Source organism: Leptonychotes weddellii, chromosome 6 (genome assembly GCF_054177405.1).
Source record: "Leptonychotes weddellii isolate Sample4059 chromosome 6, ASM5417740v2, whole genome shotgun sequence".
Classification (NCBI taxonomy): Eukaryota; Metazoa; Chordata; class Mammalia; order Carnivora; family Phocidae; genus Leptonychotes; species Leptonychotes weddellii.
In genome coordinates, this window is record NC_138374.1 from 28,468,173 (window position 1) to 28,495,096 (window position 26,924).

At 40.2% G+C, this 26,924-nt stretch overlaps 2 protein-coding genes across 6 annotated transcripts in view; both read left to right on the forward strand.

The window, feature by feature from the left end:
• Positions 1–3,728, forward strand: part of PIK3AP1 (phosphoinositide-3-kinase adaptor protein 1) — a 115,764-nt gene extending 112,036 nt beyond the window's left edge. For all 5 annotated transcript variants that reach the window (XM_081823712.1, XM_081823711.1, XM_081823710.1 and 2 more), the window contains one exon: positions 293–3,728. In XM_081823712.1, the coding sequence (XP_081679838.1) occupies positions 293–350 (58 nt within the window). In that variant the 3' untranslated portion in view covers positions 351–3,728. The remainder of the gene's footprint in view (positions 1–292) is intronic.
• Positions 3,729–8,695: 4,967 nt separating this feature from the next.
• The window catches only part of TM9SF3 (transmembrane 9 superfamily member 3), a 70,849-nt gene continuing 52,620 nt past the window's right edge, over positions 8,696–26,924 (forward strand). The window contains exons 1-2 of the mRNA XM_081823730.1: positions 8,696–8,961; positions 19,454–19,649. Coding sequence (XP_081679856.1) covers positions 8,866–8,961; positions 19,454–19,649 — 292 coding nt within the window. The 5' untranslated portion in view covers positions 8,696–8,865. The remainder of the gene's footprint in view (positions 8,962–19,453; positions 19,650–26,924) is intronic.

A 26,924-nucleotide genomic window follows, 5' to 3' on the forward strand; every position in this document is an offset into this window, starting at 1 on the left:
AAAAAAAAAAAAAAATTGTGATGCTTGAGCCTTATCCTCTGGAGATTATGAAGGAATGGGTCTCGGAGAGAGCCTGGGAATTGGCATTTTTTAAAGGGCCGCTGGTGACACTAATGTGCAGCTAAGGTCGTGATGGCACGGCCAGCAGATATGCCACTCAGCGGTCCATATGGTCTCGTCGATTACGGAACATGTTCTTTGCACAGCTTACCAAGTTTCCAACAAACCATGGATGCCCAAGAACTAGTTAATCAAATTCATTTAAAAATTGTTCCTTTATCTTTTATTTCAGGCCTCCTCCCCGGGAGACCTTCCACCCCCCTCCACCTGTTCCACCCAGAGGGCGCTGACTCCACCTCCTAAAACCTGCCTACATCCGGACTTCGAGACTTGCAATTTCAGCCTGTTAATGATGTCTTCATGTTGAGTTTTATGGCAGGACTACTGACTTAAGACCTCCTCTCATGGCTGATGTCGTTGTGGCCCTGCTGGTTTGGGCTTTCCTTGAAGAAGATATTCTTAAGGCATGAAGAAGTGAAAAACTGAGCATTTTATTCACCATCACCAAGTATATTGATCCATAGCCTTGTTTGCCAGAAGGATAAAGACTTAATTGGAATACTTACCTCGAATTTGGCATGTCAGAAGCCTGAGAAGATTGATTAGAAATGTACTTTTACAAGTGATTTTACTGAAATGCACTTATATTAGGCCTTACTTATTTGCTAATCCAGACTAACTTCTAGAAGTGGTTATGATTTAAGACTTACAGTATACGGGTAAGGAGATATGTTCTGATTTTTAAGGTTCTTCAACTTTTCTGTAGATTCTGGAGGGTGTCTAAACGCCAGGCCTGGTCACAATAGAACAAACTGAAAAAGACTTTAGAGATGGATTAGTCCTAAGTCCTTTTATATGGAGGGCAAATCTGAGGTTCCACAGAAACTCAGAGTATACAATTGGTTAGAAGAAGAGATGTGTTTAGAGGCTGGGTCTCTTAATTTCAGGTCACCACACTTGCAATCTCTAGATAGCCAATCGCTCTCCCTCAAGAAATGCCCACATGTAGAAATTTGGTCACTGACTGACTATTGACCTTCCAGAAATGTCCTTCCAGATCTCCCAGGCATGGGACTATCAAGTATTTTTTTCAGTTTGGGCATTTATAATTCAGTATGCTTTCAAAACAGTATTGTTGCCAAGGAACATCTGTAAATGGTTGGGAACCAGAAGCTTGGGATACCAATGACCACATTTATTGTTCTGCAGCCTTTATAGGTCTTATTAGTTCTGGCCATAAGGAGAGAGGAGGATCCTTGACTCTTTCTCTGCCAAGAGGTCAGAAGAGAAAGGAAGAATGTAAAATAGAAACATTTATCTATTTCCTTATTATTACCACTAGACTTGGGATATCTGTACAAAGAATAGAGAGCCATTAATATGTCATTAATTTTGAGTCACTGGCACAGAAATCTGCCTTTAGAGCACAGATCCTTAATTTGATACTTAAACATACGGTAAAGTTAGTATCAGACATATTTCTTTAAAAAATATCAGAAATCTGGTGATTTTTCATGAAATGTATTCTCTGTCCCACACAGATACAAGCCACAGTATTACTGATCTATTTAAGTACAGTTTTATTATGTCCTTTTCTAATGATTCAGGTTGGTGTTGTTTTCCAATTTCATTCATCGGTCCAGCAAACAAGGACTCGTATTGAAATTAATAGCTTATGGGTCGTGGGTCATTTTTCTGACATAAAATACACTATTGGCCATGGCCATTAAGAGAGTGTTTGTGCAAATCACCTACCGCAATGCCTGGCACATAGTAGCCATTCTGCATGGTTCCTTTCCTCTCTTTGTCACTTCTTTGGGAGAAAGAGGGTAATGTGGGATAGAGGGAGAACAAGAAATTATAATGTTGGTATGGTTGTCCTTCCTCTTATTTATACATGATCTCTTAAGCACATTTGATTTTGACAAAAGCTACACTTTTTTTTTAATATTCAGTATCTCTGAGCCCCTTCTTAGAGGCCAAATTTAGATTTTTGTACATTCTCTGATTAATAAGCATTTAGATCAATAACATGGCAAAACTTACTGCCAGCTGTTAGTGTTAGCATCTTTGTATGCACATCACTGTTTGTACAATATTGGCATGTTTGATTACATTTTATTCTTCTGTGAAAGTAAGTGGAAAACATAAAATTGAAAGTGCTGATTAGACACTTGGGTCTGAAAAATGTGACACACTTGAGACATGGGTGGAGATGGTCAGGAGTTCATTGCACATCCAAGCTGCTCCATGTTATCACAGAATGTCTCCAACAATGAAGTGAAATTCTTCATTTTCTGGAAACAGAACTACCCATTATAACATAAATTTATTCAACTTCTGCACACTCAACTTTTATACACATTTTTAGGAATATATTATGTAACAAAACCTTGGATTTCAATACAGTGAGGATCAGAAACTAAATTTGTAAGTAGGTATCCAAAGAGACTGTTAAAAAAGTTCTCTGCTTTGGGAGACAACTCTGCTGCCACCATCCTTCCCCGAGATTTTATGAGCTGGTTCAATAGAAAGGGAAGCTATTAGTCATATTCGTGGTCATTGCCTTTGCTTCTAACTGTACAAGGCACATTGTCCTTTAGTTCCTAGGCCAGTATTCTTCCTTAATCTCATATTAAAACCTGTGAGCAGATAACCCAACGATATAAGCAACAAAGCACGAAGACTGAGAGACTAGAACAAGAGGTTGGTGTTACAATCAAATAATTTAACTTGACATATTTAATGATGTGAATAATCCCTAATGCTTTGCCATAATTAGGCAAAGTGATAGTATGAAAATTACTTCAGTGAGGAGTTTTACAAGTCAAGCTAAGTACTTACTCTCCCCTCCATTTTTCTTGCTTTGTTACTAAAAAAGAGAGGTTCTAGCCTGTCCTTTATCACTTCAGTAGTTGGGATTTTTAAGTCCCTCTCCCATATGCACCAGGAAATAGGATGGTTTTCTGTGCTCCTCTTTCAAAGAATAGTGTTTGGTTTTGCAGCTGGTTGGCTGAGGAAGCATCAATAACAGATTTATTTCAGTCTGAGAACCAATTGTTTTAAGTGATTGCTTCCTAAAGAAAGAACTTAGAACAATTAGAAAGTTTTTTCCCTGCCTAGAATATTCCAGCTAGAACAGAAAAGAGATGTACAAAGTGATGAGTAGCAATGGAAGGACTGCCCCACCCCAGAAGTAAATAACTAGAAAGACAAACATAAAGTAGAAAGAAGAAATAGAATTTCAAAGAAAAGGGTATCTGAAACTAGCCCCTATACAAGGCTTGTCTTGGGCAGCCATAAGGCAAATAGATCTCCTCACCTGCCCACCAGAGTCTTAAAAGTTCATATAGAGAGGCCTTAACTGGGTTCAGTCACATATACCGTCCAGATGGTCTCAACAACACCTTACTCCCTCAAGGTTATGTTCTTGGAGCAGCTCCCACTTTGGAAATAGTGGGCAGAGTATATATTCCAAAGACAGGGAAGGGGGTGAGGATCCTCCGACTGCCAGCATACGGCGCGAGGGTCAACTGGCGGTCATGTTCTCTCAATTACCTTCTCTAACAGTACCTGACATTGGAAATCAAAAGATATGTTGTTATTTATAGACCAAGACTTTTGAAGATCATGTTTATTAAGAATGAAAATAAAAGATTGAAATGGTGGGTTTCTGGATCATTTACTGGTCATAAGCCCTTTAACCAACTGAGTCTTACTAGGACTACCATAAACAGGCTGGACAGCCATTGGAGGAGGGGTGTACCCTTTCACTAGCACGTTTTCTCCCCTCCCTTTTGGTGTCAGGGAATGGGGTCATCAATCTAGATGAAGAAACTGGTGAAACAAGATATATCAATGTTTTTTACTCCTTAGTCTGACAGAACAGCCCTGATCTTTTTTTTAAAGATTTTATTTATTTATTTACTTATATTTTTTAAAGATTTAATTATTTACTTGACAGAGAGACAGCGAGAGAGGGAACACAAGCAGGGGGAGTGGGAGAGGGAGAAGCAGGCTTCCCGCCGAGCAGGGAGCTCGATGCGGGGCTCGATGCGGGGCTCGATCCCAGGACCCTGGGATCATGACCTGAGCGGAAGGCAGACGCTTAATGACTGAACCACCCAGGCACTCCAAGATCTTATTTATTTTTGAGAGAGAGATAGAGAGGGAGAGAGAGTGCACGAGCTGGGGGGAAGGGGCAGAGGGAGAAGCAGACTCCCTTCTGAGCAGGGAGCCCGATGCGGGGACTTGATCCCAGGACCCCAGGATCATGACCTGAGCCGAAAGCAGTCGCTTAACCAACTGAGCCACCCAGGTGCCTGGAACAGTCCTGATTTTTTTTTTTTTTTTAAGATTTTATTTATTTATTTATTTGACAGAGAGAGACACAGCGAGAGAGGGAACACAAGCAGGGGGAGTGGGAGAGGAAGAGGCAGGCTTCCCAAGGAGCAGGGAGCCCGTTGTGGGGCTCGATCCCAGGACCCTGGGATCGACCTGAGCCGAAGGCAGACGCTTAACTACTGAGCCACCCAGGCACCCCCAGCCCTGATTTTGATGGTGCTTCCTAGTCCTATTTTTTAGTGTAAAGTCATCAGTTTCCAAAGATATTTGAAGCCACACTCCTTTTCCTCTAGCCGGTATTTAATTCCTCTTCCTTCTTTCCATACCTACCGTAATCAGACTTGTATCCCTAGAGCCATTTATCATCATCATTTCCTAGTACCTACCGGAATTCCTGGGACATAGTAGAGCTTGATAAATAGTTGTTGAGTTAATGACCCTATCTGCTCTACCCACCATTAAACTTTTCCAAAAACTCCACCAAAATAGGGTTTCCTCGTTTCTTTTTTAAAGATTTTATTTATTTGTTGGACAGAGAGAGACAGCGAGAGAGGGAACACAAGCAGGGGGAGGGGGAGAGAGAGAGAAGCAGGCTTCCTGCTGAGCACGGAGCCCCCTGGGATCATGACCTGAGCCAAAGGCAGATGCTTAACTTAACGACTGAGCCATCCAGGCGCCCCAGGGTTTCCTCTTTTCTACTTACCCATTGCTCTTACTGCCTCTTGTACATTTGCACAGTTGGTCACATTTTGTGTAGTCCTTTTTTTGTACACCGTCCTGCCTATTCTCTGTTATGTGTATAATTTCCTGGTTTTAAGTCTACGCTCCCCAAATGGATGCTTTAAATTTTTCTTGTGTCCTCCCCACCCCCAAGCAATTGCCAACCCAGTGCTCCCCACAACACCAAATGTTTGCTGCCTCAACTCTGTGGAGGCTGGTGATGGATGTTCAAGGAAGAAACTACTCATCCATCTTAATTCAGCACTTACACTGCTTGTTCTTCAATTGCACATCATCACTTGATTCAAAAGCAGTGATTATTCATTCATGGAGCATTTACTGAGCTTTCACTATGAGCAAGTCACTTTGCTAGGTACTCTAGGGGATATACAAAGATGTATAAGACGCCTCCTCTGATTTCTTTAGGAATTACTGGTGTACGATTCATTCAGCAATTAATCATGTACTGCCTTGTGATGTCTCAGACTGGCTATAAAGTATTGTGCAAATCCTCTATGCAGTTTGACTGTTCACTTATTAATGTCTTCCTTCATTCACTCAGCAAATAGTTTGAATGTCTATGATGTGATGAACGCTATTCCAGCAGCTGGGACAGATACAAAGATGAACAAATGATAGTCCTTGCCATCATAAAAGGTCAGAATGTAGGGGCGCCTAGCTGGCTCAGTCGGTTGAGTGTCTGCCTTCGGCTCAGGTCATCATCCTAGGGTCCTGGGATGGAGCGCCCACATCGGGTTCTCTGCTCAGAGGGGAGCCTGCTTCTCCCTCTCCCTCTTCCGCTCTCCCTGCTTGTACTCTCTCAGATAATAAAACCTTTTTTGTTTTAAAAAACAATAGATACACGTCCCTGAAAACTCTACTGGATTAATAATTGTTGAAGTTTGTTTGTTTGTACTATATTCTGTCCTAAAAAATAGGACAGAATGTAGTACAGAAGAGGAGATGAAAAGTAACTGTGGCATGACATACTGAACGCTTTTGGAACCCCAAAGAAGGGATGCTCAACTTCCTGTTTCACAGAAGAGGTGATAATTCACTTAGGCCTGGAAGGAGAGTATCTAATAGTTGTCCGCTTATTTGCATTCTAGGCAAAGGCACACAAGTATAAAAAAACATGGTATATTTGGGAAATATAGGGATGGAGCCAGGACGAGGAGATTGGTGGGAGGTAAAGCTGGAGTCTGATAAATTGGGGTCTGATCGTGCAGCTGCCTGTTAACAGGGCTGTCCTTTAGCAAGAAACTTTGCCCCCTGATTACATACATAGCACATGGTCATTGTAAAAAACATCCAAATATTTACAGGTATGTACAAAGAAGAAACTTACCTGGTGTTAATGGTTTGCATCATAATCTTTCAGATTGTTTTCTCTGGGTAGACTAATATAGGACCATTTTAAAGGGGATTATATTCCAGGCACCAGGTGGCTCAGTCGGTTAACCATCTGACTCTTGATTTCGGCTCAGCTAGTGATCTCAGGGTCTTGAGATCAAGTCCTGCATCGGGCTCCATACTCAGCATGGAGTCTGCTTCAGATTCTCTCTCTTTCCCTCTGCCCCTCCCCCTGCTCATGTTCTCTCTCTCTCTCTCTCTCAAAATAAGTAAATAAAAATCTTAAAAAACATAAAATGTTATTATATTCTATTTTGTCAGCATTTTTCATTTAAAAGTATCTTTTACTTTTGGGGCACCTGGGTGGACAGTTAGTGTCTGACCCTTGGTTTAGGCTCAGGTCATGATCTCAGGGTCGTTTGGAGCCCCGAGTTGGGCTCCGTGCTCAGCACAGAATCTGCTTCAGATTCTCTCTCCCTCTCCCTCTCTTGTTTATGCACATGCTCTCTCTCTCAAATAATCTTAAAAAAAAAAAATTATCTCTTAATATCACTGCATGCCAGTACATACAAGTCTATTTCATTTTAAAAAATGGTTGTACAGATGGAGGTCCATTTAGTAGTAAGAAAGACTGATTTTGGAACCAGACTGCTTGGGACTGACTTCTCTTTCAGCAAGCCACTTAACCTCTCTGTGCTTCAGTTATCATACCTGTAAAACGAACATACATAGGGTTTTTGTGAGGATTGAATGAGTCAACAGGTGTAAAGGGCTCAGAATAGTGCTTGGCAGATGAAAATCTTAGCTGTGATTCCATGACTTATTTAAACAAAATTCAAGGAATTGTTTTTAAAATAATTTAAAAATAAGTTTTAAATTTTAATTTTAAAATTTATTTTAAATTTTATTTAATTTTAATTAATTTTATTTTATTTATTTAATTTTATTTTAAATTTTAAAATAATTTTTAAATAATTTTTTAAAAGATTTGTTTATTTATTTATTGAGAGAGGGAGAGGGTGCACGAGCAGTGGGAGGGGCAGAGGCAGAGGGAGAGAATCTCCAGTAGACTCCCCCGGATCGAGGAGCTGGATGCCGGCTGAATCCCACCACCCTCAGATTATGACCCCAGATGAAATCAAGAGTAGGATGCTTAACCGACTGAGCCACCCAGCCACCCTCAAGGAGTGTTTTAAACAAGGGAGTGATATAACCAGGTTTCTTTTTAGAAAGATCACTCTCACACTTGTTGGGGAGGATAAACAGTGAGGGAAGATTGGTGGCAGGGAAGACTGTTTCAGTATGTAGTGAGATGGAGACTGTTTGTTACTGGCAGAAGAGAGGAAAAATAAATTTTTGAGGCATTTCTAAGTGACCAAATGCAACCACATGTCGACTGCTCATGGTTGAAAGAGACCGTCCGACTGCAAGTTCCAGCTTTTTGGCTTAGAGGACTGTGTAGATGGTGGTGCCATATTTACACGACGAGCATTTTTAAAGTTCCTACTACGGGCCTGGCACTGTTCTAGGCACAGGAAATAATGGCAGTGCAAAGGATCTCTGCTTAGGAGGGGAGCTCAGATTCCAAGAGGTGTTTATGTCTGTGGACAGGAGACCAACAATATAATTGAACAGATAAATGAATAAGAATTTCCACAAGATCGACTAGTAGGGGCCCGATAAATAGTCAAGTGACTCTAAAACACAACCACTCCAGTACGGGTCTAACCAATCTCCCATGATCAGAGGCGCGCGTGACTGATTCATGGCGGTGGCCGGGAGCCTGCAAAGGGTTATCTGATCTGATCCCCCACGCTCCAGAGGCTGCAGGTCCCACCCCATTTCACAGCCGAGGAAAATGAGGCCAGGAAAACTTAAACGGTTTGGCCAAGGTCACACAGCTCCCAGCGCCCGGACGCGGCCCGAAGCGCGCGCAGGTCAGGCACCCGCGCAAGGCTCCAGGCCGAGGCCGTGGGTGCGCGCCGCCGCTCCCGAGGCCCAGGGGCGGCCGGCCGGGAGGCCCCAGCGGGCCAGGCGGGCGACCGGGCGGCGCGTGGGGCGGCCGGAGCAGAGCCCCTCGGCGGCCACGGCTCGCGGCTCCCGGGTGGGGCGGCCGGCGGCCGTTGCGGCCCCGCGTCGCGAGGCACTTCCGGCGTGTGCCGGGGTGGCCGGATGACGTGGCTGAGTCAGAGGAAGAGGCTGAGAGGCGCCGGGGGGCGGGGGAGGCTCGGGAGCGGGCGGTGACGGCGGCGGCGCGGAGGAGCCAGCGGCTGGGCCCGGGCCCCGTGCGTCTGTCCGTGCCCCGTGGATGCGAATCAGCCGCGGCGGCGGCGGCGGCGGAGGAGGAGGAGTCGGTGGGCCGGCGCCGGGCCGGTGGGAGCGCGGAGGATGAGGCCGCTGCCGGGCGCTCCTGGCGTGGCGGCGGCCGCCGCGCTGTTGCTGCTGGTGCTGCCCCGGGCCCGGGCGGACGAGCACGAGCACACGGTGAGAGGCACCCCCCCGGCCGGCGCGGCCGCCCCGGCCCGCCGCTCCGGCCCGCCGCCCGGTCCGGCACGGTGCGGCCTGGAGGGCTGGGCGGCCCGGCGGAGCCCCGCGGCCGCCGTGGACGCCTTCCGGTTGGGCCTGGCGGAGCAGGAACCCCGGGAGCTGGGAGGAGGCGTTTGTGTGCGCTCCCGGGGCAGGACTCCGCTCCCGAGCGCCTGGGCCTCCTTGTCCAACCCGCACCTAAATGGCGCCACGCTCCAAGGGCTGGGGGGCCGGGGCGGGAGCGTGGTGAGGGTCGGCGCTCACTCCCCCCGGGAGGGGCCGCGGGCAGCCGGGCTCGGGGCTGGTGCCCCCAGGGAGGAGAGCTGCGCTCTGGCAACTGGGGGCTGCGACACAGCGGAAGATGGATGCATCACGATTACCCGTCATACACTAACCAGGAAATATCCGCCACTTCTTGGTCCTCACCGGCCTTTATTTTCTCTCCTGCCCAAACCGGATCAAACCCCTGGCGTGGGGACAGCATTGATAAACTTGGGGTGAAGAGCAGGTTACACGTGTACATGCATGCACTCAGTCTACACGCACTCAGTTCTGGGCCTTTCTTGTAACTTTCTGCTCACCCTTTCTAGCCCTTAGATGAGGCTCCCATCCCAGTGGTCTCCGTGCATCTTCTGGCTGTAAGGGATCTTGAGGTTCCCAGTATTTCTGTAGACCGAGAACAGTCCCTTTTGCGTTTGGCTTAAAATTGATTGGCTGTTTATTTAATTGGCATTTTCACATCAAAGCGTGGATGTTAACGACTCTTCAGTGTTTTTCATTTAGGGCTGTAACTCGATGGTTTTCGGAGTGGTAGATGTGAGCCAGGCAGGGAAGTCTTGTAAATTGAGATGTTGCTTAGCGAGTAATTTTTTTTTTTTTAATATCGTAACTCATTAATGACGTGATTTTTCGTGAGAGGTTGTGTACGTACTAGATCTGAAAGATTTGGGGGAGTCTTCTGTAATTCCTGATAGGTGAGGAATTGAAGCGATCGTCCTTATTTATTCAGTGGACCCTACTTTAGATTTTATTTGTAATTAACCAGACTTCTTTTCTCTAATTCTGGGTTGGCTGGGCTTTTATTTTAGCTAATGGAGCTCTAAGCTTTTGGCTATTTTACCTTCAGTCACAGCCAGAAACTTCTTCCGTGTGTGTGTGTGTGTGTATATAGATAGATAGATAGATAGATAGATAGATAGATAGATATTTGGAGACACGAATCTGAAATCAGTGACATGTTTTTGTGCTGTATTTGTGACTTCACTTTAAGATAATTTTGTTCACAGTTTAAACAGTTAAATTAAAAAAACTCTTTCCTGTTGTTTTCTCTGACAGGTAAAATCTAAAAGTGTAAGAACTGTTCATTTGCAGTGCGCATCCTTTTAGTCAGTTGTATTGTCACTAATATTTTTCCAGTTTTTTGAATACTTAGGGAAAGTAACAAATAAAACTCATAGCTCTCTCTTACCATACAGGCATACAAATTTAAGATTAATATTCTTCTTTTTGCTCTTGTGTTTTATATAAACTGCTATAAGTAGGGAAAACTATTAATATTTCACAAATTGGAGGTATATAAAAAGGCCTGAGTTTAATTTATAGATTAACAATGTAAATACAGATTTCACTGAAATTTTATTGCTGGGAACATTTCAATTTTTTATACCAGTAATAGAATATAAAATATATGAGAAACGCTTTTTGAGAGGATGTAGTAGTGTGTGTGGGGTAATTGCTGGGCAGAAAGATTTAGAATCCATTTCATTTTATTCATGTCTACATTGAACTGGTCTCAACTTGGTTACCTGTTATTAATATACATTATTTAAAAAGCAAAACGTTATAGGAAGAATAACATTAAGCCGTAAGTATAAAATTTAAATAAGTGTCATTTTTTTTTTTTTGGCTATTAGCCAAAATTTTTACTTTCCCCAAGTTTTTAAAAAATATTTCTTGAAAACTGGGCACTTACCTTAGCCAGATAAAAGTACTGAAAAGGTTATGGTCAAGTGAATTTTTTTCCTACCAAGAGGATGGAAGTAGCTAGTGAAGAGAGAATGATATTGAAGGAGGAGAAAAATTGCCAAGGGAAGGGTGTTGAGCAGGTGTGTAATAAAAACCTGTAGGATTGAATTTTTTTTTTTTAAAGATTTTATTTATTCATTTGAGAGAGAATGAGATAGAGAGAGCATGAGAGGGGGGAGGGTCAGAGGGAGAAGCAGACTCCCTGCCGAGCAGGGAGCCCGATGCGGGACTCGATCCTGGGACTCCAGGATCATGACCTGAGCCGAAGGCAGTCGCTTAACCAACTGAGCCACCCAGGCGCCCTGAATTATTAATTAAAGAACAATTTTCAGAAGTTAGTTTGCCCTTTAGATTAACTTTCTGTGAAGAGAGTTTCCAGATAGAAATAATAACTAATATGACTTTTGTTGGCAACATGTGCTAGGCACTGTTCTAAGTACTTTACATATATTAACTCTTATTTTAAATATAAGTAACCTTGTGAGGGAGATAATATTATACCTTTTTATAGATGAGGAAACCAGTGCTACAGAGGTTAAGTTACTTGTCTGAGGCCACACAGCCAATGGGGATGAGGTAGGATTTGAGCTCAGACAGTCTGAATTAATAGTCTTTTACACTTTCATAGGATATGCTCTGCAGCCCTTTATTCTAAAAATAGGACAGTAAAACACTTAGTATTAAATTGAGTAGTTCTCTGTATTGATATTCTTTTTAAGTGCTTAAAGAAATTTTTGGTTAAGTCTAACTCCATTAATGGGTTGTTACTGAGGAGATGTTTGGATTTGCATTAAAGAGGGATAGGGCCCACTTAATGGGCATTTGACCTGTGCAGTCACACAGTGTGTGCAAGCATGTGGATACTGTGTTTGTTTTGATGCTCTGCTGTCACCATCTAGAAATTTTTAATAAGTTTTCTTTTTTTTTAAGCTCTACATCCATCGTGGGCCTTGAACTTATGACCCTGAGATCAAGAGTTGCATGCTCCCCTGTTTGAGCCAGCCAGGAACCCCTTAATAAGTTTTGAACAAGGAGACCTGCATTTTTATTTTGGACTGGGTCCCACAACTTATATAGCTAGTCTTAAGAAGGGATAACTAGTTTATGTAGTTTCACAAAGCCCCTTATTTCTCTTATTTTACCTACTGAATTAGGATTCAGCTGACCATTTGACGTGGTATTTTTTATGCTTTTTTTTTTTTTTTAAGATTTTATTTATTTGTCAGACAGAGAGAGAGCACAAGCAGGGGCAGTGGCAGGCAGAGGGAGAAGCAGGCTCCCTGCTGAGCAAGGAGCCCAATGAGGGACTCTATCCCAGGACCCCGAGATCGTGACCTGAGCCGAAGGCAGATGCTTAACCAACTGAGCCACCCAAGGGTCCCTTTTATGTGCTTTTAAATGCAGAGCTCTTTTAATATTCTCATAAGGATAATGAGAAGGAAATACGCTGTTGACTTCTAGAGTATATACTCTATATAGGGTATATATCTAGAATATATAAAGATATGTCCTTTCACCTTTCTAAGGTTGAATCAGACATGGATTGCAGGACATACTTTTTGGAATAAAAAAAATAGTGAGCCCTTTCATGAAAGACAAGCCCTTAATATGTGATTAAGGGTCATAAAAAAGACATTTTAGAGTGAGTGAAGGATATAGAAGGTGTGGTTTATGCTTATTTGGTTTTCTGAAACTCAGAGAACTTGGAAACATCTATAGTTAGATTACCATGTCTCCCAAGATTCCAAAGGACTCTGTTAAAAAGATTTCAAATTGAGAATCAGAATTTTAGAACTCGGAAGTCTTGAGATCATTTAATCCAACACACTTATTTTCCTAATGACCTGAAGAGGCCTAGTGACTCTCTGGTCCTTGCTTTTTCTAACTTATCTTTTTTTTTTTTAAAGATTTTATTTATTTATTTATTGGAGAGCAAGTGAGAGAGAAACAGCATGAGAGAGGAGAGGGTCAGAGGGAGAAGCAGGCTCCCCGCTGAGCTGGGAACCCGATGTGGGACTCGATCCCAGGACCCTGGGATCATGACCTGAGCCGAAGGCAGTCGCTTAACCAACTGAGCCACCCAGGCGCCCCTCTAACTTGTCTTGTAGGTATAATTTCCATAGTAATACTATGTAAAGATGTCATCACCAAAAACCAGTAATGAAGGGCACTAGAATCTTAATACATTTTATAGTTTGTACTTGAAGTTTTATGGGTTCTGTTTCCTCAGGATCACAGTCAATTTTTTTTTTTTTTTGGTCTATTAACATACCCAGGTTCGGTGCTCGGCACAGTGGTATTTAATCAGGGCTTGTTGAGTGACTTGAGTAATTAGGGAGCTACTAAGGACAAGAATATGCAGTGTTGGAAGCGTGAAACCCTATTGCTTAAAGCATAGTGAACAAATCCAGACCACTGTTCATTTAAGATGCATAGTCTTTGGGATGCCTGTTGTGATTTAGGGCCCTAATTAGGCTAAACTCCCATTTCTTCATGGCCCATTGTACCTCTGGTAGGTAATGTAAGAAGGACCTGATCTGTTCCTAGGGTAGCTTATAGTCAGCCTCTGCTATAAACAGTTATACCACTGAGTGATTTTAGGAATAGTTTGTTTGCTTTCCTTTGGCAAATAGCAGCCTTTTTTCTTTGTCTTTAAGAGTAGAGGAACTCTTGGGGCACCTGGGTGGCTCAGTCCTTAAGCGTCTGCTTTCAGCTCAGGTCAAGATCCCAGGGTCCTGGGATGGGGCCCCGCGTCAGGCTACCTGCTCCGTGGGGAGCTTGCTTCTCCCTCTCCCACTCCCCCTGCTTGTGTTCCCTCTCTTGCTGTCTTTCTCTATGTCAAATAAATAAATAAATAAATAAAAATCTTAAAAAAAAAAAAGTATAGGAACTCTTTAAAACTTATTTGAAGATTTATAAAGAGAACAAACTCTTTACTATAGGTGAATTTGTGAGTACTTTAATATAGATCAGTTTTAGGAAATACCATAATTCATTGTCCTATTTTCAGCTGTACTCTATGGTAGACTAAAAGTTTATTTAGGTACAAAGCTATTTTGAGAGAGAGGGAGAGAGAGAGCACAGTTATCTCAAGAGACTATCCAAAAATACACTTCTATATTTTATAATTTGTATTAAAATTCTGATGTGTTTTAAATAAACAAAAAGCATTGAAATTATGATTTCTGAAACACTTTCAGAACTAGATTTTGCTTTCTCAGATATGTATTTTAAAACAAACCTGTATCTTTTTTTTTTTTTAAGATTTTATTTATTTATTTGACAGAGAGAGACACAGCGAGAGAGGGAATACAAGCGGGGGGAGTGGGAGAGGGAGAAGCAGGCTTCCCACGGAGCAGGGAGCCCGATGCGGGGCTCGATCCCAGGACCTGGAATCATGACCTGAGCCGAAGGCAGACGCTTAACGACTGAGCCACCCAGGCGCCCCCAAACCTGTATCTTTTACTTCATCCCATGAAAGTGGTAGCATTTGGGTGCTTGTTCTGAACTGTTAGTCCTTTGCCTGTATATACAAATTCTCATTTTTTAATTCAGATTTTACATGAGTACAACAGTAACACTATCTCCTAAAGTGTTCCTCCTAAGAAAAAGTAATTCATGGTCTCTATCAAGAAGGGAAACTTCTTTGTCTCCTCTTTCCCAGCACATAAACAGTATTTAAGTAAGAGAGGCCTAACATTGGTGACATCTTGAGAATAAAGGTCATGCCTTTGGAAATTAGAACACAAGTAGCTTCTTAGGAAGGTTTTTTTTCTTTAGGGCAGATTAAAGGTTCAAATGGAAAAGTTGTTCGCTATTCAGTACTGTCTTTAGTTGCTTTGTACAACTGTACTTTTTTTCATATTTTCTTCATTTAGCTTTTGCTCTTTAGTTAATGAAACTGACTAGGGATTAGAAAAAGTGTAGTTCCAAGTTTGTAAGCATGATACTAATTAGTTGTATGATCTTGGACAAATTATTTAACATCTCTGTTCTTTAGTTTAATGTGTAAAATGGGGAAATAATAAGACCTATCTTATAAAATTTTGCAAGGATTAAATATTCATGTAAAGACCATAGAACTATGCCTAGCACATAGTAGGTGCTTATTAAGTGTTAGCTAATGATACTGTCAGAAAAGATGGTGAGATTGATCTGTTAAGGCTTTACCTGAGGATTGGAGGGTTTGAGAAAGGAGGATTTGAGTAGTTTTGAAGGATAAGTAGAAACTGGCTAAGTGGAGAAAAGGAGGGCATTATAGATTTGGGGGAATGGCATGAGAAACAAGGTAGAAAAGGAAAGGAAGGGAAGACCGTATTATAAGCCGTTTTGGCTGGAGTGGACAGCTGAGAAATTCAGTGTAACAGTGAAACTCTTCTGAGAACTAGAAAATGAATGGAACCATGAGGTGAAGAATGCAGGTAGTCTGAATTGGCCTCTTCTCATTTGGCTACTTCCCAGGAAGGCCTCGTGGAAGGAGCTACCGCCATGCTCCGGGATCCCCTGATTCACTGCTGTGCTTCCTTGACTTTTTTCCTCCCCTTCTGCTTACACTCTGCAGGGAAGTTATAAAACTCCATCTTTCTCAGTGTCATTGGCCAACTCAGAGTTTTTCCAAGGAAAGGACTTAAAAAGAGCTTGCTAGGACTTCGTGGAATGTTTTGAAAGTGAATTAGGGTAGCCTTTTGGCCATGGGGAAAGAGAAGAGCCTTACCTGTTGCTCTCTTCCCACAGACTGGTGGAGATAGGGACTTTCTTGGCAGCTTTAGGGAAAGGAAAGGCTTTTTTTTCTTTTTAAAAAGTTGTGTGAAGTCTTCCTTTTGATATTTTCTAATTTCAAGATATTTTTAAGACACATTTTCTCTCTTGAAAAAGAACTCTTGTCCTGGGAGCACTTACTCTCAGATAAGCAAGAACTGCAATGAAAGTAACATTTTAAGTTCATTATATTGACCATGGTCTGCATAAGGAGTGATGTAAAAGAAAAGAAGCATTTTGCCTTAATATTCACCCTAACCACACCGGTGTATATGTGTGTGTGTGTATGTATATGTATGTGTGTGTATATTACATATGTATATATATTTCTAATTATTATTTCAGGCCTCTTCCCAGAAGGACTCTGTGGCTACAGAATGGTGTAGGTTTTGGGCGCCTGGGTGGCTCAGTCGTTAAGCGTCTGCCTTCGGCTCAGGTTATGATCCCAGGGTCCTGGGATTGAGTCCCACATCGGGCTCCCTGCTCTGTGGGAAGCCTGCTTCTCCCTCTCCCACTCCCCCTGCTTGTGTTCCTGCTCTCGCTAGGTCTCTCTCTGTCAAAAAAATAAATAAAATCTTAAAAAAAAAAAAAAAAAAAGAATGGTGTAGGTTTTGTGACCATGCAGTTTCCATCATGTCATCACAAGTCTCCTGCCCTGTTCAGGTTTCATGAATGGCTAAAATAAGTGACTTTAGAATGTGTAGATTAACATACACTGTGACCCTTCGGTTATTTTAGTCTTATGTTTCAGTTTATATAAAATAAACTTTTTATGTTCAAGTTTTGGTCTATTTTTAAAGGAATTATGAGTATTGCAATTTATAGAAAGAGTGTTCTTGTGCTTATTTCCACAAGTAGCATTTAAACATCGCTGCGGACTCAGCAGGATTAATGACAAGGTCCTCATTGATAGGTCCTCTTACTCATTCTAATCTTAAGTAGGTGTATTTTGTTACGTCCCCTTTCTTTTTTCTCTAAGAGGGTACTATTGGAATCAGCGCACATATCAGTCAGTACACATACTTCAGGCTTTTTTTTTTAGTAAGTTGCTAATGAACTTCACATTTCAGCATTTTTCAGTGTTTTCCCATCATATTTATTAAATACTTTTTGTGTACATTATGCTATGCAGAGAGCTTTCTGCCTAGCAAGCAGGTTTCGTTTCTAATACCAAATCTAGTCAGTTGATAATTGATTGGTTTAGCTCACTGCTTTGAGAATTCTTATGCCAAAACCATCTCTGTATGTTTAGCAGAAAGGAGTACCTTGATTGATTAGTGCTAAGTGACCATGAGCATTGGATGGAAGAGTGGTGGCATACATAGCTTTGTCAACTGAATGGGGATGTATGGATATATTCAGACATTTGATTCACTTCTTCATACGCGAAGATTATCTACAATTGTTTTCTGAATTTACTTGAAACAGCTTATGATTTTTATATTGTTATTCATTCTGACTCTTCTCTACCAAGGCAGAACTAATCATTCCTTTATTATTGCTACAATAGCCCTTTATTACCTTAATTTTAACACTTATTCATCATTAATCATTTACTTGTCTGGCTTCACTATGGATTGTGAACTTCTTTTTTTTTTTTTTTTTTTTTAAAGATTTTATTTATTTATTCATGAGAGACAGAGAGAGAGACAGAGGCAGAGGGAGAAGCAGGCTCCCCGTGGAGCAGGGAGCCCGATGCGGGACTCGATCCCAGGACCCTGGGATCATGACCTGAGCCAAAGGCAGACGCTTAACCGACTGAGCCACCCAGGCGTCCCTGGATTGTGAACTTCTTAAAGGAAAGGACAGTATTTTATTTATCTGTACATTGACCCTTGAACAACATGGGTTTGAACTGTGTTAGGTTCACTTACATGCAGGTTTTTTTCCATAAATACAGTACAGTATGATAAAATGTATTTTCTCCTTTAATTTTTTTAACATCTTCTCTTTTCTAGCTTATCTTATTGTAAGAATATACTATATGATACATATAACATACAAAATGTGTTAATCGACTGTTTATGTTGCCGGTAAGGCTTCTGGTCAACAGTAGGCTATCAGTGGTTAAGTTTTTGAGGAGTCAAAAGTTACATAATGGATTTTTGACACTGGGGTGGGTTGGTAACACTAACCCTGCATTGTTCAAGGGTCAACTGTGTATCCTTAATACCACTATGCTTGGTATGTGTCTCATATATTCAAAAAGTAAGATAGTTTATTACTTTCTAAATGACCTGGATGATGTCTTATATGAACAATGAGATTTATTATATTTGAAGATGTGGTGATTAGATCTAAGTCATAGGGTGCTGGTGGTGTGAATCAAAAGGAAGAGGCAGATGCTCTGGGTAAGAGTAGACAAGTCAGTGTTTTTTGGAATACAGAGGGACTTGGGGTTTGAGTCTCCTGTCTGAGAGAATGGTGGTACCATTAGAAAAACAAAGATCAAAGAAAGGCTAGATTTGGGTGGGGTGAGTATGTTTTTGGAAAGCTTAGATTTTAATAAAAAAAGTTTGTATATTTTAGATGGAGGACTGGAGGTAAGAATTTGGTAGTTTGGTTAGTTGGAGAGCTTCCTCTGTTACATGCTCCATAGCACCTTACTTTATTATAATTGTTCAGTGTCCATCTTTCCCTTTAGGCTCTGAGCTCCAGTAGGGCAGGGAACATGTTTTGTTCAAAGCTGTATCCTCAGTTACAAACATAATTATTGATACGTGGCAGGCACTAGTTTTAAAATTATTTGGGTAATTGCTTTTCATAGAATCATTGGAATTTTAAACTTGAGATCTTAGAAATCTTTGGCACATCCCCTAGTTAGATGCTGGAAAGGTGGTCACCTACCCAAAGTCATTGGACCACACTCCAGATTTAGCTACATACAGTATATACTGATGGGGAGAGCCATAGTTATTTATTCAAAGAAACATGCATACAGTGTATGTCTTTCAGGCTAATAAAGGGGGGAGGATAGAATGATGGCTTGAATGGACTGTGGAGATTTCATAATGTGGCTTTCTCTTCCTCTTGTTTAGTCATTTCTCTCCTTTCTAGTACTTTGACCAGTGGCCATGGAAAAGATTAGAAAGTAGATGAAATTTTATTTGTGCTTTCTGGCAACATTAGATTTTTTAGTTTCTAATGATTAACATGAGTTTCTGGGTAAGCTGTTGATTTTCTTTCCTCCTTCCATGTCCATATTAGCATGGTGAATAATGTTGTTTCTGGGTCATCATTATTTGATGTGGTGTTGGGCTTTTGTATGCTATTGGACTTTGTTTATACAATACCTTCTATAAAACAAAGTTTAAGAAAAGGTGGATCTGCCTGAGGCCACAATCAGAAGATAAAATTTTAAAATTCACAAGTGTTGGGGTGCCTGGGCAGCTCAGTTGGTTAAGCATCCGACTCGAGCTCAGCTCAGGTCTTGATCTCAGGGTCTTGATCTCTAATTTTGACTTCATTGTCTACAAGTGTAAAATTTACCAAGTGTCTTTTTTAAGGTGTGGACATTGATCATCAGATTAAAATAAACTTCCAGTATTTTATTTTATAGGTTCCCAAACAGAGGCAGTACACTTTTGTTTAGAACAAATAACAAATATTCCCTTAATTTGAATTAGATTTTTTAAAAAACGTATTGTAATTTGCTTTTTTGTTTCAGTATCAAGATAAAGAGGAAGTTGTCTTATGGATGAATACTGTTGGGCCCTACCATAATCGCCAAGAGACATATAAGTACTTTTCACTTCCATTCTGTGTGGGGTCAAAAAAAAGTATCAGTCATTACCATGAAACTCTGGGAGAAGCACTTCAAGGAGTTGAATTGGAATTTAGTGGTCTGGATATTAAATTCAAAGGTAAGTGAACCTTAATAGTCCTTATAATACAAGTTAGATTGTAGACCACGGTTTCTGAGTTTTGGCACTGTTGACATTGGAGCCAGATAATTCTTTTTTATGGGAGGCTGACCTGTACACTGTTGGATGTTTAGCGGAGTTCTTGGCTTCCATCCAGTAGATGCCGGTAGTGACAACCAGAACTGTCCTCGGATATTGCTGATTGAGCTTAGAGAACCATGGCTCTAGACTCTAAAAAATGTTTTAATCCACAAGTTAAGTGTAGTGCTTTTAGAAAAGTATGTTAGTTACAAAGATTTATTTGGAATATTTGTAAAATAATAAAATAAATAATTGTTAATAGAATTCTACTTCCCTAACCTATTTCTTTCTGAAAAGTGATTTCTGGTAAACCCTCTAGTCATTGGATACATGTGGTTGGGAAGGCTTTCATAGATTCATAATTTCTGGAGGTGCAGGGATGTAACGGGGTATATGGGGTATTTAAAAATGTGTAAAGCCTCAAATCCAAACTTGTACCATTGGCTCAGAATGTATTAATCAGTGTGTATTAATTTACTCTCTCAATTCCTGTAGGGTAGTGTGGTTTTAAATTTTAAGTCAGGGACACCTGGGTGGCTCAGTTGGTTAAGCGTCTGACTTCGGCTCAGGTCATGATCCCAGGGTCCTGGGATCGAGTCCCCCATTGGGCTCCCTGCTTAGCGGGGAGTCTGCTTCTCTCTCTGCCTGCCGCTCCCCCTGCTTGTGCTCTCTCTCTCTCTGATAAATAAATAAAATCTTAAAAAAAAAATTTAAGTCAAAGACTTACTAAAATTGGAAAAAATCCTCATCTGTTTATTATGCTGGTATCGATTTTATCAGGCCCTTTAAGTATGTTTAAACTTTTAATTTTGCTCTGTGAAATTTGTCAGAGAGTGTATTTCCTGCATAGACATTTTTAACTCAGTGAGCAGAAGCCTGAGTAATTGAATTTTTACAGGATCTTTGATTAGGCATCTTGATTTTTGAATAGAGCTTGGATCTTGTAATCAGGAGCTTTGAATTTTAATCCTATTTCTTTTACTGTATTGATTTTACTGAAGTTCTTTACTCTAATTTTGACTTCATTGTCTACAAGCGTAAAATGAACATAACTGACTTCTGGTATTTTTGCACTTTTGAGAGGAAGATGTGATTGAGAGATTTTATTGATTGATTGATTGATTGATTGATTTATCTATCTATCTATCTATTTATTTATTTATTTATTTGAGAGAGAGCACGCCAGCAAGGGAGTGAGCATGGCGGGGGTGGGGTGGGGGGAGAAGCAGACTCCCGGCTAAGCAGGGAGACCAGTGCGGGGCTCGATCCCAGAACCCCAGGACCACCGAGCTGAGTCTAAGGCAGAGGCTTGACTGACTGAGCCACCCAGCCTCCCTGAATTGAGATATTTTAAAATAATATTTTAAAGATAATATTTAATTTTGATTGGTTAAATTTTATTCTTGTGTTTAGAGTATTTTTTGTTACTCTTGTTGAAAATTGGTATACGTATTTGCATTCTTCTCCCCCATTCCACTCCACCACTATATTCTTTGAGGCTTAATTATAAAATTAAGTTGTAAATTTAAACCACAGTGGCCTGTCCTGTAACTTTATAAACTATTGTAAACATGCTTTGAGGCTTGTGTTTTAATTTAATCAGGTAACCTAAATATTTAATTCCAAGTAGGGAGAAAACTTAGAGTGTGGGATCTTTGAAAACCTCAATCTGCATTTTTTCACATAACTTTCTCCTTTTTCATGTTTGGTGCACATTTCTAGTTTGCTAAAGAGGAACCAGAGAGAGCAAATAGGTGAAAACTCTGAGTCCTACTTTGCTACACCATGGACAGATTTCATCACTTTTTTAAATCCTCACCCTGTTTTACTAAAGAAGAGTAATCATTCAGCTGTCTTCACCTTTCTTCTTTTATTAGTTCCTTGAGGCTGAGATGGAAAGGTTGTTTAGATAGAGGGAAACAGTTTTCATGGGCTATAAAAGTGGGGTTTACTTTAATTTCCGACTGAGTACCTTTAGATGAAAAGAACAAGAACTGGCCAGGTGTTATTCCCCAAGAGTTGGCGGTTCCTTGGAGTCTTGTCAGCTCTGCATCTCCAACGCGGATATGCTGCTTAAGGGAGCTGCTAAATCAAGTGGTCCAGATGAAAAAGTAAATGCTGATTAGATTTCTTTTTCTACTGTAGTCCCTTGCTTGTCCTGTACAAAGACATAGTTGATCATGCTTTGAAAATGTTTTATGAGGTTTCCTGGTTATTTGTACTGTCATAGAATTTTCAAAGGTTTGGTGCACCTTAGAGATTGTGTCATCTGATTTCCCTTTAGTGAGGCCCAGAGATGAAATGATTTACCCAAGGCATATCACAGCATATTAATAATGCCACAGAAACTAGAACCTTCTGTCCCTATGTGAATTATAGAAATATTTATATTGTTAATCTTTTCACTTCTCAAGTATTTGATTTTTAAAGGTTCTTCTGAAGGTATAAGAAAATAAAATTTTGGAAATATTTTGAAACTAGAAAATACTATATATGTATATATCACACATGTGCACATAGATACATACACACACGGCTTTTTTTTAAATTTAGTAGATTCTATCAGGCTAAATGGATTGGTATTTCATAAAATGAAGGTCACTAAATAGACTTTTAGGGAACTAGTCGATAGTTTTAAGTCAATGTAGGATGCCTCTTACTTGAGATTTTATGCACAACTTTTTTCCCTGTAATAATGTTATATATACTACCACTAGACAAAGTACTAAATTGAGAACATTTAGAGAAAATTAAAAAGAAAAGGGCAGAATTAAATGGGGTATCTTTGAACCAGGCCTGAATTCATTATCCTCTGATTTTAGAGGATACCTCTTGGAACCTGACCGTTGTGGATTGGAAAAAACAAGTCAGACTTGATGCATCCCAGCACCGCCTCTGCCTACTTGTGTAGTCATGGACAAATTATCCCACCTCTTTGATCTCATTGTCCTCACCTGTGAAATGAGGGAAATAATATCTGTTTAATAGAATTGTTGTTTAAGTGAGGTAATTTATGTAGAGCATTTATCAAAGTTCCTGATACATAGTTTCCATTTTAAAAATGGTCATTGATAGGTATACTAATAGCACATAATGTAGGTCTCTAGTTCCAACTTAATTTGGTACTAGCAATTCTGAAATGTTAAATTAGTTTACTGATTATAGGATTTGATTTATCTCAGGCTGTTGCACTAGCCTGCTGGGTACTTTAGTTAGTTCTGCTAGGGCAGAGACAGTGGCATTCTTGCTCACTCTTGCATCCTTAGCTATTAAGACATTGTAAGCTCTCAATTAATTGTGTAGCACCTGAGCAGTCTGTGCCTCTCTGTTCTTTAGATAATTGGTCCACTGTGATCTTTGGATGATCTGGAATAGTAGTTCCTAACCAGGGGAGGTCACTGTCCACTTCCCTTCCCCTTCATTTGCAAACGCTTGCAGTATAATGAAGGATATTATTGAAAAATTGATGGCTTCTAAAGGATTCTTTCCTCCCATTTGTTTTATTGATCTTCTTTTGAATTTTCTTTTCCTTGAATATCCCAACTTAATAGAGGGATGAAATTGTTTCATAAGTATTTCTTCTGCTTCTCTGGAGTGAAATGATAAGTTGAGAGTACTACAGGTAGAGAGAAATGCCAAGGGCTGGTTGGAATCCTATATATTTCAAATTCAATGATTCTCATTCTTCACGATTTTCTTCCTCCATGTTATGAGGTGTATTATCCTTATTTTTCAGGTGAGGAGTAGGGGCCCTGAGGTTAAGTAACTTGTCCAAGGATTCACAGATGGAAAGTGGCAGAGTAAGGATTTGAGCCTAGAGAACACAGTGCTAGAGTTTGAGCTTTTAACCACTATGCAGTGTGTCCCTCCAGATACCTGTCTGGTGGTAAAGGCCTGATTGCCAAAGAGTGGGGAAAGGGCTGGGAAAGTGGCAGGTCCTTTCATTCAACCTAAAGATTTTTACTTAACTTAATCCCCCCACCCTGTTTTCAGTCCCTGGATTCTACTCTCCTTGCAGTCCCTAATTCTGCAGGTTTTATGGTGGAGTTCTCTAGGGGAAGATGCCTCTGGTCTACTGTAGGGAGGAGTTGAGGTTGTTCATCTAGCTTTGTAATGGGTGGAGAAGGGGCCTTGGGCATCCAAGCCTTCCATAAACATATTTTTATGCAATTCCCCTATGTGTTCAGCCCTATATCTGTTCCCTACTTCTCGATGTGTGAGTGTCTCAAGTGTCTCTTGTGTTTGGTGACACCAACCCCCTTTTGTTCTGTTACGGTTTCCTCTGCTTTGCCATCTTCTATTCATTTTCAATTTTCCAAAAATATGTTGAGATTTTTTCTTAATGTCTTCTTTTTGTCCTTGTGTACTACATCCTTTTTATTCCTTTATTGACATTTTAATGGAGTTTCAGGAGGGAAAAGACATACTTGTGGTTAGCCTGCCTTGTTTAATTGGAAGTCTGGGCACTCAGTGCCATATTTTGTGCTCCTGGTTTCACCCAAAGTGTTTTAGCCAGACCAAATAATTTGAATCTTGTATTGAATCTTGAATCTAGGTATTTTGAATTCTTGGTGTTAGCAGTTCCTTAAGCCTTGTGCTAACTGCAAATTTGAATAGCATGGGCTTTTTATAAATTCTTATTCAAGCCATTGATAACATTGTTCTACTCCAGATTGATATCTGTCTTTTTTTTTCCCAAAAGGATATATATGTATATATTTTTTTCTGATTTTGATGTAATGATATAAGATCACTGTACAAAATTTAGAAACTACAGAGAAATAGAAAGAAGAAAATAAAAATCATCTGGATGTAATTACCATTAACATTTTCTTCCATTTTTACTTCTTTCTTTACATTCATCCACATTATTTAGAGTTTTTAAAAATTGGGTTCATGTTATATATATATGATTTCAAAAAATTTGTGTAACATACAGAGCTTAGTATTTGTCAGATACTACTTACTAACTGTTAATAAGTTACATATAAATTAGTTTTTACTCTAACATCTATGAGGTTGTCTTCATATTGTTAATTTTTAAAAAAATGTGTTTATGTAGTATTCTGTAACTTGGATATTGTAATTTTCCCTATTTCCCAGTTATAAGATATTCTGATTATTTTTCTCTCTTCCCTTCCCTTCCCTTCCCTTCCCTTCTCCTTTTCCTTTTCCTTTTCCTTTTCCTTTCCTCCCTTCATTCCTTGCTTTTTTTTGCCTTTTTTTCCTATTGGAAATAATGCATTTGGCTACCCTAGCACATAAGTATTTTAATGTGTCTCTGAGTCTTTTATTAGGATAAATTCTTGGAAGTGGAATTACTGAATCAAAGGATATCAACATTTTTAAGGCAGTTTTTGATGCATATTGCCAATTAGTCATCTAGAAAAAATTGTACAGTTAATATTGCAGATAGGTTGGCCAGTTAATCAATACTCATATATATGCTTAACATGACTCTATCAGCAGTGTGGTAGGCTTGGATATACAAAGTTGAACCAGAAGCTCTGGCTTCAGGGGTCCATGCGTTCTCTGAAATTGTACACTTAGTTTTGTGTGAATGTGCATTTTGGGGGGGCAAGGGAGATACTACTTTCATTAGATTCTCAGACTTGTGTGGCGCAAGGAAACTTAACATGGTCTGTGAATGTACTGACACTTTTAATCCTTAAAACAACTCTGGGAAGGAGATAGCATAGATGTTATCTCTGTTTTATGGCCGAGGGATCTGAGCTTCACAGAAGCTAAATGATTTTTTTTTTTATTCACATAGCTAATAAATAGTAGAACCCAGACTAAAACTCAAGTTTCTGACTGTTTTTTTAATAAATTTGTCTATAGTGACTTCATGAAAAATTACTGAGTGCTGTTGAACTTGAGGTAGAGCATTTGTGATTTCCAATTTGGTAATGCTATCAAGAGAAAGCTAATAAAGCTAGGCATAATATGTTCTTAGAGAACTCAAATAATTACCACATTCTTTTTTCAATATTTTCACTGTCTGTTCAGTTATTAGTCTGGAGTGTTATTGTGAAATGATGACAGACTTGGTAGGTAGTTTGCAGGAACTACTCTTGCTTTCTGCTTGAAAAATCAGTATTAACAGTTGCCACTTTGTACCTTTGGTTTTGTTTGTTTTCTCCCCCGTGTAATATATTTACATTGGTGAAATCTTAATTGTATCCTCTTCAGAATTCATAGGTGTGTATTTCATCTGAGAAATGTATGCCCTTTTATAATGTTAAAGCAGTGATTTATGGTGATAGATTTTTCAGATTGTTTTCCAGTTCTATAGAATGCTGAATAATGATTTGGCATATTCAGGCACATTACATTAGTTATCTTCAAAGCGGCTCCCTCCTGAGAAAAGTGCTGTTTTAGTTGAGCAACCAGACTCTTCAATTATTTGTGATGTTTGTATTTGCCCACATGCCTGCAAGAGGAATTTCATTAAAATATGATCAACCAAGGTCCTTTTTATAGCCTGCCATAAAGATAGGTTATTCCCTTTGACCACATTTCTTTACTAGATTTTACATCAGTGAAAGATACTCTTCAAGACCTCTTTGTGAATCATTCTGAGATAACTCTGCTAAAAAATTTCATTTGTTTATATTGACATTTTCTCCTATACACAAACACACACAGACACCCTAATCATATACAGATGCATGTATATGTACATACTGTAATATACTTTGTGTTTTTCTTTGCCGAATAAATGGAAAATCATGCTCTTAAAATTTGCTAAAATTTTTTATTTGTTTAGTGCCTGTTCTGTTCAGGGTACTGAAACAGGCATAGCCGGGGGTAAAAAGGATGTAATCAGTATAGACATAGCTCTCAATACATGATGGTCTTTTGAGGAACTAAGATACTGGTATGAGGTTATAAGTGGTATAGACCTAGGTACCGTAGGGAAGTGTGGAGAGAAAGCCATGGGACTTCAGAGGAAGGGACAGGCTGTGGGGTTTGAGAAGTGTGAGGGGTGGGGAATCAAGGATTACTCTGTGGAGGAGAGGGTAAGGGGATGGGAAGTATTTTAGGATGGACATTTGTGGTGGACTTTCCAGCATAGGCCAAAAAGTCCAGAGGCCAAGAGAGCACAAGATGTGTGGGAACTGCAGGTAGTTGAGTTTGGCTGGAGTTAGGGAGAGAGGACGATAGATAGTTGGGCAAGAGAGAGCTGAACAC